At 34.8% G+C, this 14,472-nt stretch overlaps 1 protein-coding gene across 2 annotated transcripts in view; it reads right to left on the bottom strand.

Annotated features, from left to right (window-relative positions):
* Nucleotides 1-14,472, bottom strand: part of LOC115414915 (glypican-6-like) — a 201,354-nt gene that overhangs the window by 30,413 nt on the left and 156,469 nt on the right. For both annotated transcript variants that reach the window (XM_030128286.1, XM_030128281.1), the window contains exon 5: nt 4,491-4,621. In XM_030128286.1, coding sequence (XP_029984146.1) covers nt 4,491-4,621 — 131 coding nt within the window. The remainder of the gene's footprint in view (nt 1-4,490; nt 4,622-14,472) is intronic.

The following is a 14,472-nucleotide window of genomic DNA, read 5'->3' as shown; positions in this document are numbered from 1 at the left end:
GCTCTCTGGGGTCTAAAGCTGCACAGACTCTGCACTGAGCCAGGGCAAAGTAGATTTCTTTGTAGGATACTCATCCATTATGATCTCTAAAAGTTGTAGTTTGCGTACTCTGCTGACATTTTCCCCTTGGAAAGCCTCTGTCAATTTGCTCACAACATCATCTCTGGTCTCTGATTGGAGACAAAACCACATAGAGCGTCAGTCTGAACTGTTCAACTGCGCCTCAGTTTCCTCTTACAGGATGTATCATATTAGTGGCAAAAAACGAATTAACCCTTGAAATGTTACAACTTGCTTGTAATCTAAAATCCATTGTTGCAATGTGACACTCTGAAGACATAAAATGAAACCATCTCATCCATTTAACCAGCATTTCTAGGTCAAAACACTTTTGGGGCCAGACTAAAACCAATCTGTCAACATAAATGAGATTTCAGTGGGAAATAAAAAAAAAAATACTGACAAAGAAAAAAATTTCCAGTGTAGAGAAAAAAGGATTGGATTTTAAATTTTAAGGCATGGGGACAGAGAAATTTCTTTATTTCATCATATATCAGTGTCAGAGCAATACAAAATGAATTTACAGGACAGAAAACACTGAACAAATACTGCATTTTATCAAGAGAAACCTTTGTGACATACAGAGCCCAAGTTTGCTTCTAAAAATAGAAGTGCTTTTGCTTCTTACTCTTTCTACTACTGGAACCAGACATTAATCAATTTGTAGTGCGCAGAGATTTATTCTGAGATTTATTGTGAGAATAGATTGTTTTCAGATGGCTCAGCCTCTACAGGCTCTTAGGGCCCAAACAACACTGCTCAAAACAGCCCAACTCATTAACATTCCTCTCTGGCCCGTCTGTTGGCCCCTGGCTCGGTGTGTGATGAAGCTCTCTAATGTGCTACACGCCTGTCATGACAAGCAGCTGTCTGTCCTCTAATATTTATCAATTCCTCACCATGATTACAGTTCCATTTTCCTGTACTGTACATCACACAAGCAAAAATGATTTTCAGCAGGTCTGCAGCAGAACTGAAGGTACAATACAACAAAGGCTGAGCTGTTCTTCACATTGGCCACTGGGTCACGACCATAGTCGCAATGTGAATATGGGGTAAGATTTTAATCTCAAAGCAATCTTTTGGCCAGACTTTGTGAGAATGGAGCGCCATAGACAATGGCTCAACACTGTAGCACATAAAGATTGTGAAAATCTAATTCATACTGACCTCTAGCATGAAGATAGGCCAGAATACAACCAAAGATCAGAGTAAGAAGTTGAACTGTAAAAGTTTTGATAAGACAGATAATGGATCCCTTCTGTGTTCTAACATAATGCAAACTTCACATTTAGTTTTATACTATTTAGACTGAGGATGAGCACTATGATTTTCAAAGAGGTTACAGATGATTTCATTTTCCTCTTAAGCATCATTGTAATAAACCATTAAATGGATTTTCTGATTTTTTTTTTTTTTTTTGAGGAAATATTTTGAAATATGTTGTTGTAGATTGTCTGATTAAAGTCTGCAATGAATCATGACAAACCAAGGCACAAAAAAATAAACACACAGACAGTAAACATGGACAGCATGACGGAGAAAAACAAAATGTTCCCAATGTTAATTATTCAAAATGTATTTTCTTCTGTAAATTAGTACAAGGATTGACTGACAGTGCAGTGACACAAAGGTACTAAGATCAATTCATGTGTCTAAGCAACAAATGCTATACAATGCACATCATAATTGTAAAATAAATAAATAAATTACAATTATAGCTGACAACATGAGTCATAAATTTGATGCAAATCACTGTCGGAGTACAATCAGATCACATGAGGAGTCATACGATCCACTATTTCAGAGTAAAAGTTTAAAATGTGACTGAAAAGACGTATATTAGATACAATTTGGGATGAAACTGAGATGCATTTACAGATTAATATCACTGCATATTTAAAATAACATTTCATTCATTCATTCATTCATTCTTTTTCCAAACTGTTCAATCTGTGAGAGGTTTCTAGGGGATGCTGGAGGCTATCCCAGATATCGTTACACCCTGGACGTGTCACCAGTTCATCACAGGGCTGACACATACAGTTAAAAAGGGATTTAGTGTCCAATTAATCTATTATATTTTTTCGACCAATTCAGTTGAAAATTCACTGTCAGATTGATCCCTCCTTTCTTAATATTTTCTCCAAAATGTCATGTCATCTCTTCTGCCTCGGTGTAGAGTTCTGACCGTCTCGTGGCCACTTTCCCATGAGTAAACATTGCTTTAGGCTTCTACCATGGCCTGAGGTGTGTTACAAATGCATTGTAAACATTGAGATGTCCAACCCTGATTTTATATTTTATTTAATCTTTTGTTAGAGATTTTTGTTTAAAAGGCTTGTAAAAAGCCCAAATATTTTTAAGTCATAAAAAATGAGTAAATAAGTTTAGTATTTATATATATATATATATATATATATATATATATATATGTAAAAATTAAGCTTATTAGTTGGTTCATTATTTACTGCTTAGTCATTTAGAGGAGCCAAATTAGTCAAAATAACTTATCTTTTGAATTACAAACCATGATATTATTTGTGTATCATGTCATATTGCACTGAATTGCATTGTGTTGAACTGAAAATACAGATTATAATAGGGATGAGTTGTATTGTACGACACTGAGTTTACATGCACACTAATACCCCGATCATGATCTGATCTCTGAAATTATCAGATTATTCAAGTGATCATGTAAACATCATAACCTGATATGCATTATCAGATAACAGCAGCTATCTGATAATGAGAAATCAGATTAAATACGCCTGGACCCCCCCCATACTCTGATGTCTTCATGCACGTATACAGGTTAATCTAATTTATTCAGTTCTTTTAGATATGTGTAACGGAGCTAATGTATATAATGTGTGATTCCACTTGCTATTTCTCACACTGTTATTGTATTAATTACAATTTTATTTTATCGTCAGTGAACGCAGCACCCCTGCTGACCACGGTCATGCACCCCAGGGAGATAGCAACAGTTTTGCAGTGCTGTCTACCTGGTAGGTACACTTATTGTCAGTCCCATCATTATTTTACATTATTTATCTAAATTTAATATTTAAGTGGTTGTTTTACACTATTATATTTGTGTAACGTTTAGCTCCCTATCAGTTGAGCATATTCTTGTGTGAAAGTGACTGTTTTTGCTTATTTGTTCATAGCATGATTAACACGTGGTGAGTTGGCTATCTTGCAATTTTTTATTTTAGCTTAACAGTGTGAGAACACGTTCGGGTATGACTGATGAGACTGACTGTATAGTCTTCTGCCAGGTATGCGTTGTATCTACTTTATGTTCGTTTTAAAACTAAATGGAACAGTTTTGTTGTGCTATCTGCTTAACAGTGCAAGAACACATTGGGGTTTTACTGACTGTATACTCTTCTGCCAGGACTAAACGGCCATTGTCCAAAGTGGTTTGGTTTCTGTCCTATTTAACACAACGCACAAACACAACTGCTACATACGCACATGCGCAAAAAAAGAAAAAAGAAATAATAGAAAATGGAAGTGATGTAACATATCATATCCGATTATTACAACTATCAGATTACTCCAAGGTATCAGATTTCAGTGCTAATTTAACTAGGCTCATTGATAGTATCTGTCATTATACTGGGAAATTACAGTGCAGCAACATGACAAACAGTAAAAAAAAAACAAAAAAACAACAGAAATAGAAAACAGAACACAAGGGCAAACACACTTTATTATAATAAATTAGACGTATAAAAACAGACCTGGATTAAAAAGACAAAAAACAACAGATAATTAAAGAGTACAGGGTGCAAAATAATCTACAATTACCTCCGCCATGGAGGTTATGTTTTTGTCGGTGTTGGTTTGTCTGTCTGTGTGTGTGCAAGATAACTCAAAAAGTTATGGACGGATTTGGATGAAAATTTCAGGAAATGTTGATACTGGCACAAGGGACAAATGATTACATTTTGGTGGTGATTGGGGGTGGGGGGGCCACGGGGGCCTGCGCTCTCCGAGTGCTTTTCTAGAAAAGAGAGCACAGACATCTGCCAAGGCAGATCAGTGGGCCCCCGTGGCCCCTCCACTCCCGATCACCACCAAAATTTAATCATTTGTCCCTTGTGCCAGTATCAACATTTCCTGAAATTTTCATCCAAATCCGTCCATAACTTTTTGAGGTAACTTGCACACGGACAGACAGACAAATATCGGGGGGGGGGGGCACTGATCTGTCTTGGCGGAGGTCTGCGCTCTCCAAGTGCTTTTCTAGTGTTAAGTATGATACAGGTACAAAAATGACTTTTAAGTACAATAATATTAGGATTGTAATGCAATGCATCAAGATGTGTATTGCCCTGTTTGGTGAAAATGCACAAAACATTCTCAGTTCACATCATACAAACTGCAGAATCCCAAAGTAACTAGTAATACAGTACCTTGGCTGACACTTGCATACTGTTGTCCTGCATCGTCATGATTGCCTCAGAGATCTTGATGTCTATTGGCTCTATAACCACTTCAATGTTGAAGGGTCCCTCCAGTCTGTCTGCCACCAGCAGCATAGCATCTGTCATAACACAGAGGAGACATGTCAGATCACTGATATTAAACACACATAAAAACGAAACTTCACAGCTTCTATTTAAACCCTCAGTTCATTCACATCCGCCTGTGTCATTTACAATTCACAATGTGAAACCCACAGACTAAGCTCTATCATGTGTCTGTGAATGGGTCAAACTGAGAAGACAGAGCATACCACCTCCTCCAAATGTGATGAGAGCCAATAATTACAAACACAAAATAAACCTGCCTGTACCTTAATCTCTACACACAAACACAGACGCATAGTGCAAGGAAGAACTGGGAAATGGGGAACGGTAATTAAATTTCAATGCGCTGAGCTTACAAATGGCGTATAAATAAAGCAAGTGATTGATTTGCATACATGCAAAAACACATGCAAATCACTCAAGCTAAAGTTGAAGTGATAGGAGCTCTGATTTATTTATCTATTTGCATCAGTATTTATAAATTGTGAAAATATGACTTCATAAATTCATGTCTATGTATCATGCTCGAATTACTTTTTAATTTCATCTCAGACCCCAAGTACTTAAGTCACATCCTACCATCCATAAACTCCATAAGAAACCCCACGCACGCAAATCCTCTTAAACATTATGAATCACAAATCTCTTGGTGCAGAATAAATCTGATAAATTTTACATTTGTTGTGTCTTGGTTGATTTTGGCAGCATCCAAGTTCTCATGTCACATTTTATCACATCTTTAGACACATCCAAACTCTTCTCTGTGCCAAATAAACAGCCACACTAACAAGAGAAACAGAAAAAAAAAAAAAGACCATGACCTGATTACTCTGGATGATGCCTGGCATGAATCGATACCTAAAACACATTACTCACCCAAGTGCCACTTTTGATTTTCATTAAAACAACGTGATATTTATATGTTCATGCAGAAGGATGGTACTATCGATCGCCTGAGACTGGAATATGTCAGCAGTCAAAAGAATATATTAGATATTTTCATTATACACCACCTTGTCTGTTAAAAAGTAATTAAAAGTCTTCTGAGTCAGCTTGAAGGGTTACCACTGGTTAAGTGGAAGGGCAGAGCTCAGTAAATACCATCATCTCTGTGCACTGACATTTACAGGAATACAAACCAATCAGAAAAGCTTGTTAAAACAGGGGTGACTCACTTTAAGAAAGCAGCACCACTGCTGTGATCTATTGGATAAAATGACAGAATAAATTATTAAATCACAGCCAATCTTAAACTACAGTTTTGACAGATAGTGAATGTTGGGCCCATGGGGAGAAAGCCTGCTGATACACCTCCTACTGTGACACACGACAAAACCCATAACTTCCACTATTCCTGCTGTTTTATTCCAGATCACAAACCACTGGCAAAGTGAAAGAAATGCAGATACTATTTAGTTAAAGTACAATTAGATGGTTGTTTATATTACATTTGCATGATGAAAACAAACAAACTGTCACTTGGATTGAACTAAAATAAAAGGTACGATGGTAACACTTTACTTGAAGGTCTAGTTTATAATGCATTAAGCACACATTCATAAGACATTATAATGCATTTATAATGCATTATAAAAGTCATTACAACAGTTTATGATCATGTACAACAACTTATACCAAGGTTTATAAAGTATTATAAGTGTAAGCATAATGTATTATAAATTCTGTTTTCATAATGTTTTATACATCCATACCAAAGTGACAACAGTGTTTGTAGGAAGAATCTCAAGTCCTGGGTTACGCAGCACATTATAACCATCATAACTCTAGCCAGTTACAAAGACACAGAGAACTGCTGTGACATGTAGGTTCTGAAACTGAATAATGCCTTATAAATATCAATAATGAGTTACAGGATGACTGATGATATTATAACACAGGTATGATGACGTATGAGCAGTATCTGCTGGCTCTAAGTAAAGTGTAAGTCAAAAATTATACATCAAAGTGTTCTTAATAACTCTTTATTTTGCAAAAATAAAGCATTAAAAGAACAGAGTCAGTAAATAGAAGTGTTACATGTTGTGTTACATACATAAATAAAAAATAATGTGGCAGCTCTAAATCTTTGTTAATTCAATCACATACTTTTTTTTTTTCTTTTTTTAATAAATATGAAATCCCTAAAATAGGCGGGTATAGGGACCAGTGACAAAACCTAACAGAAGTTCCCCACCAAAAAAAATAAATTCCTTCACACTGCTTTGGTATGGATGTATAAAACATTATGAATGCTGAAATTATAATACATTATGCCTACACTTATAATACTTTATTAACCTTGGTATAAGTTGTTTTACATGATCATAAACTGTTGTAATGACTTTTATAATGCATTATAAATGCATTCTAATGTCTTATGAATGTGCGCTTAATGCATTATAAACTAGACCAAGTAAAGTGTTACCGGTACGATCCTTTCATTGGATAACTACTACAGTGATTAATATGTTTCAACTTTAACTCTAGCCAATGTAGTATGAGTATCTTCTCATTTTTTTTTTTTTAAACAACCATCAGTTTGATAGAGAGCATAAAGATCGGACCGTGTTTCAATGGAAAAGGTCATGTTGTCTGACGAGTCCAGATTGACCCTGTTCCAGAGTGATGAGAAGAGAAGGTGGAGGAAGTGATTACCCATCATGCCTAGTGCCTACAGTATAAGCCCTTTGGGGGCAGTGTTATGATCTGGGGTTGGTCTATGTGTCCATAAAATGAGGTCAGTGAAAGGTGGGGTATGAGATCTTAGAAAAACGGTTCGAGCAAGCTACATTTTGAAAATACTCAATTCAAAAGTCCAAACCCCTTTCTTCAGACATCCTCCTGAAGCCACGCCTCCAGAGTACTGGCACGCACAATGCTTGTTCTCGAGGGTTCATGAATGCTGCACAGCAACAATTCGCCTGGCTCTGGCTCATTCAGTCTCTTCCAACACCCCCGCTCTTACAGAACAGCCACAGTTCATACCTATCTGACTAATGTTAAATTCCCTAGTGATTTATGTTAGTGACAAAACAGTTTGCTGGTGAACTTTCCATCCTAATATAACTAATATAGTCAAACTCTGGTTCTGACTTTGTTTCCTGTACAAGTGCTCCAAACCTATGAGCATGCACAATTCATGCAAGAAGAGGGTATGCACAGAGGGGGGTAAATGGCAGCTGAGTTTGATAGACATATCACTGTTCAATCATTTCAACTGGGCGCTTGAAATGATTGGATGGTGTTTTTTCAGTCCTGTCCATTCCACAAGTGACTACATTTTTTACAATTTTGTGTTAGAGCATTTAGTTCATTGGTTGTAATTGGGGTGTAAAGGGGATTTTAAGCAATATAGTAAAAAAAAAAAATGCACCAGGAAAACATCTCGCACCCCACCTTGAACCTGAATATACTGAATGACCAGGTCTGATCATAAGGAGATTTTTTTTCCTTTGCTGATGACACAAATATATAACAATATTAGGATTAATCAGGCTCAAATTGTGAAACAGTGGTTCAATAGCATGAGACATCATTTAAACACAGACCTGAACCTCAAAGAGAATATTTAAAATGTGCTGGAGAAGAGATTACCATCTGTCCGCCTCTCCCATCAAACACATATTGGTATAGAATTAATGCAACACAAGACAGGAATAAATATAGTGACATTTATGGTGAGATTACATAAGCATTGCAGCATAAGTGATGCCATGGTGAATGCATCCTATAATCAAAGCAAGTGGTTGTCCAGCCAAATATTATGTAAGTGAGTTTATTTATTTATTTTTTCTAGAATCATAGTTTTTTATTTGAATCAAACCAAAGTTCTTGTCGAGTTATGACGAGTTGCTGTAGGTCACAGGAAGTGTCTGAGATTTCATGTTCTCATCGTAATGAGAAAAAAGAATGCAAGGTTTTTAGTCACACACGAACATTTCTGTGTAAACATCACATATATATAAGCTCTGGACAATTTGCCAGTATAAATATCCCATAATGCAATGCAATTGTGATAACAATGGACAGTGACTGAAGGTAAACACAGCCCAGTAGATGGTAGTCCATAGCATTACACATATATGCTGGTAGAGGTAAGATTGGCTGGTTTCCATGGTTACATGAGTGGCAAGGAGACTTTCAGGAAGTGACATGTATTCACACCATGAGCAGTGTGTGTTCAGGAGACAACATTCTTCTGTTTAAGTTTGTAGAGCTTTTATGTACATACTGTATAATAAGGGATTTCAGACGGAGTCAAAACTCATTCCACAGTTACTCTTAAATAGAAATTATATTTTTAAGACCAACACATTTTTCACAAAGATTCTGATATTTATCATTATTTTCTTATGTGGGATTTGCTCTTAGGTGAGAGAACAGTCTATAAGCACTTTTACACAATCTCAGTGCCCACATTTCAGCCAAAACAATGGACTATTGCATTGTCTACTGTTGCATAATAGTGCATTGTTTAAATTAAACTAATATGTTTGTGAATAATATTATTCTAAGACATTTTTATTATTATTATTATTATTATTATTATTATTTTCTATCTATCTATCTATCTATCTAGACAGGGACAATGCACGATATATATTAACCTTAAACATGAGAGATGTAGTGTGCCAGGTTGTAGCACTAGTGCAAATTTCCACCTGTAGTCCTTGGGCAGGCTATTGTTATCATTAAAAAAGTAGGCATTGCACATGTATCTACAAGCTATGTCTTTAAAAATAAAAAAAGAATAAAAAATATTATTATTATTTATTTTTAATTAATTGATTGATTTAGTTACTTTTATTCTCTTCTATTTCTGTTGACTCAGTTAATATTATATATATATATATATATATATATATATATATATATATATATATATATATATATATATATATATATATATATATAAAGATTTAATATAGAGCTAAAGCAATGTCCAAGCATGAAAGAATTTCAAAGGAGGTACAAAGACACAGGTACAGAGATGAGGGAGGTGTTGGGGATCACTGAATGTTATAAAGATGTACAAGTATGTGGTAAGTGTGTGTGTGTGTGTGTGTGTCTGTGTGTGTATATGTAGCTGTGTATATATGTGGGTGTATACATCTGTGTATGAATATGTATTTACATGTATGTGTTATTGTAGTATGTGTTTATGTAAATCATATGATATTTGCTCATAATCATATAAAGCCAGAAACCAAATTATTTAATAGTAAGTATCAGTCATATTATGGTATATAGTACAGATATGCTTAGACTAGGAAGGTTATTATTGTTATTAATTATATAAGGAGAAGGGGTGGGAGATTATAAGTTGTACTTCTTCTCACTCCTTTTCAATATATGTATTATATGTCTTATGTTTAAGTGTTTTGTTTATTTATTTTCTTCTGTTTGACATTCATATTCAAAATAAATACATCAATCAATCAATCAATCAATATTTTTGTATGTCACAGATTTGTTACTGCTTGTACTTAATCGATTTTCTGCTGCACAGAAACTTTGTTATAATGTTCTTTTTCCTGCTGTTGCCCCTTTTTGGAGGGCCTTGGGGTTGGTTTGGGCATGGGGGGAAAATTATATAAAAGGCAATGTACAATGTATGCACGGTAATTCCACATCTTTGTATGTACTGTTACATTGCTCAAAAAAAGATTAAAGAAAAAAAAGCAGACATTAATAAAAACTAAAACATACAAAGAGCAGTATAAGATGGATTTCCGATGTAAAGTAAGATGTAAGATGCAATGTAATGAAGTTTACATTTATTAGTTTATAAAAGCTGCTGTGATGGGATTCACCATCAAAAAGAGTAGTTCGATAATACAAAACTGAGGACGGTACTGCAAATGAGGCCTAAATAGTGTTTTAGTATTTTCACATAAAAGCATTTATGTAAATTATCTTTTACTCTCTTCATTAGTTTTATGAAGGTTTCGTACTTTTGGGGATGCACTCAAACACTACAACAAACAGGAAACAAATTCAGTAATGGCAAAACAGGTCTTTCATGATCGGCTTCAATACAACACATAACTGATTTAAGAATTACTCTCTGATCTCTAATCATGTGTTTAAGATGTAATCACCCGCAAGAAACTCAAACTACTTATGATTAGAGGATTTGCTTTTGTGGTTTAAGAACCCAACAGTGGCTGGTGGTGAGAGATTGGAATCTACCGTGTTAATTTGGACACTTTCATCTTCGGTGACTATTGTGAGAGTTTTGACAATCGAATGAGCCTTTTTTTTTTTTTTTTTTAACATCTTCTTGGAACCCGTGTGGGACCTGCTCTGTAAGAAAAGCTCAGCAGCCTTGTAAAATTGACAAATAAGATCATTGGGGTAAGTCAGGTGTAGCTCTCAGAATCAGAGTAACAAGCAGGCGCTGGGGAAAGCCAATACCAGCCAGGCTGTCCTGAGCAGCCTTTGCAGAATGAGTTTGAGCTGCTGCCCTCAGGCCGGCTTTTCAGAGAACCTGTCACGAGACCTGAGGAACATAAAGTCTCCCTTTTCACAGTAGCTATTGACAGGGCGGGATATTAAGCTCAGCCTTTGACTGAGGGGAGTGATTTAGAAGACGGGTAAGTGCAGAAGAGGGAGCGCAGGCCTGTTTGTACGGAGCAGAATTAATAGCATAAAGATTAATACTCGAACATGGCATTAGAAATTAATTATTATTAAGTTAAAAAAAACACCCAAGGCTCGTCTCAGCCTGCAGAGGTGAGAACAAAGAAGTAAACCTTTTGTTACTGTACTTCAAGTGGAATTTTCAGGTGTTTGTATTTGTTTTTCAGATATATATTATTTTTTTTAATTTTTACTCCCTACATCCTGAGACAAATATCTTCCCTTTTCTATTCCTCGCATAAACAGGCTCCAGAGGGGAAACTATCCATTATTGCAAGGCTTCCTAGCATCAAGCAGTTTATTTTTTTAACCAAAAATGAATGGGACAACACAGAAAAGACAGTTCTTTGTGAATATCATGCCAGACAAACATAACAAGAGAAAATCACCAAAAAAAAAGATGTGGAAAAAAAAAAAAAAGATAGAACAGACGTAACAAGACAAAAACATAGCAAGAATCTTTTTTTTTATGATTTAGTGCTTATTCTGTTAATTGAATTTATCGTGATTTAATGACAACAACCAAGCAAAAATGAAGCAAAAGAAAAATAAGACACACACAAAACAAAAAACGCAGAACACATAACAAGATTAAAATGCCAAAAACACATGGGGAGTCTCTGTTTTCATGAGCTTATTTTGGTAATTTTGTATTTTTCAATTTCATCACAGTAATGACAATAATATGTGCAATCTTACTCAACAGGAAAAAAAAACAGATATAACAGAGAAGGAAGTGTGGAGACACTGATGGAAAACATGTTGGAGGAAATTTAAGTTCATATATTATATAAATAAACTGCACGGAAACAGACAGTAATGATGTCCTTCAAAGTGGGACTGTTTAATTCTAAAACATCAGTGCATTTCAGAACTAATAATTTGTCATTTTTTTCAGCAGTAAAGAAGTTGTATTAATATTTCTCTTTATACCAGAGTCTATGTTTTTCCTTACTTCTGCTGAGGGAAAGAACTGTGTACTTTTGTCACTTCTACAACCACAGCTCAATAAAAAGAAAGTAGACATTAGGTATTTTTTTTATCCTTCCCCTCAAGAAAAAAGAAAGATGTGGTGACCAGATGTTTGGCGCACCTTAAATAATCTTTAGTTTAGTTTAGTTTATTTATTTGCACAAAATAAAACCAGCAATGGAAAAAAAAAAAACAACAACATTCAAACAAGTAACAAAATTGTGCAGGAGAAGTTAGAAGCCAAAAAAGAAGGCTTATATGAATACCCCCCCCTCCCCGAAATGAATACACAAAAAAAAGAATTAAAATATACAATATAACTGAAATAATAAACTAAAGAAAAAACAATAAAAATGTAATCCACATTACAAATCATCAAATACAAATCAAGTAATATACAGCCTTACATTTTTTCATGAATTAAAGTCCTTTTCAGATGCTTTTTAAACAATGATAAAGTAGATGTTGATTGAAGTTCAAGTCTTAAGATTATTCTACAGATTTGGTCCACGATATTTCAGAGAATACTGAGACTGAAGTTCGGCAGTACGGAAAATAAAATTTGCTTGAAAATCGTGTCGGAAAGTTGTGAATAACAGAAGACAACATGAAGAAATTTTGAAAAACTTTAGGAAGAATATGAGTTAAGTGAACACATTTGTACATGAAGACACAGGTCTGGTAAACGTTCACACCAAAAACTGAGAGAAGATTGAATTTTTAGAAAAGAGGAGCAGATGAGTCGAGTCTCTTTGAAAAACTGATTATTCTTAAAAATTTCTTTTGAATTAAGACAATCTTATTGAGATATGTGGGACAGGTTGCCGAATCTTAATCTGTGATTACACAATATCAAATGGTAGGTTTTTTCCAGAGGCAACAATTGGTATTAGTTGGAAATAGTGAAATCTACTAGTACAAAAGTGTGGTATGTAAAAAAAAAAAAAAAAATGTGTTAATGTGCAAGATAACACATGCAACATGTTGTTAATGGATTAAGGTGAGACATCTGGGTGACATTTTCTAGGTTTATGCTGCAACTTTACAAATTAAAGAGATACATTTACTCAAATAGAAAAATAGTCTGAACTAAAAGAGCTCAAATGAACAGACAGATAAAGTATTTTCTCAGAAAGGTCATGCCTACAGTTTCATTTAATTGTTGTATGTGAAAATACATTGGAAGAGTATAATTAAATAAACTCAAAGCAAAACAGTTAACATGGAATAAAAAGACCTCAAATGTCAGGGACCTATGTCTTTTCTGCTCTTAAAAAGCATCACAGCATTTCAACAGTTTAATATATTTTCTCTACATATACATATACAGTATTTGTTTCCTCTCCTAACAGTGCTCCTCTTATTTGAACAGAGAAGCAGATGGACTCTGGATTCTGTATGTTGGCGTTTGTGTCTTTGAAGAGCACTCTTGTTTGTTTACTGTGGAGTCTCAAATTGGGCATGATGCTTGGTTAGATTTCCATCAGGAGGGGGCTGGAGGTCATTGCAGGGGGCCAACTCGAGTCCTGTGAAGTCTTCGGCTGCCTATGTTTAGTCGAGAACTACTTTAATGCAATGGAGGAAAAAAGCCTCAGTGGAATTCAATGAGAGTAGAAGGGAAATTGGTAGCGATTCTGTTCCTTGTCTCATAAAAGACTCAAAGACATAAATGATATCCTCAGCTGAGATCTGACATGCTATTTTTCATATGGCTTGATGAATATTTGATGGATTGTGAATATGACTCAGCTATATGAATCGCTATGAGGAAGGGAAGGATTTCAATCTATCTATCTATCTATCTATCTATAACTTGAGATTTACAATGTGTTTTATGTACATTTTTAGTTTGGATGTATGGTTGTAATGTATATTTTCTGTAACTTCAGATATGGCTGTGTTTTTAATCTAAACAAGTCTTGTTTCCTGGATAAATTAGAAAAAAAAAAATCAATCAATCAATCACTCACTCAATCACTCAATCAATCAATTACTCTATCACTCTATCTAGAATTTGAGATTTACTACGTGTTTTATGTAGAGTTTTAGTTTGGATGTATGGTTGTAATGTATGTTTTCTGTAACTTCAGCAATGGCTGTGTTTTTAATCTAAACAAGTCTCGTTTCCTGGATAAATTTAAAAAAAATCAATCAATCAATCACTCAATCAATCAATCACTCTATCACTCTATCTAGAATTTGAGATTTACTACGTGTTTTATGTAGATTTTTAGTTTGGATGTATGGTTGT

Source organism: Sphaeramia orbicularis, chromosome 3 (genome assembly GCF_902148855.1).
Source record: "Sphaeramia orbicularis chromosome 3, fSphaOr1.1, whole genome shotgun sequence".
NCBI lineage: Eukaryota > Metazoa > Chordata > Actinopteri > Kurtiformes > Apogonidae > Sphaeramia > Sphaeramia orbicularis.
The sequence above is the reverse complement of the archived record's forward strand: the minus strand, read 5'-3'. Positions and strand labels throughout refer to the sequence as shown.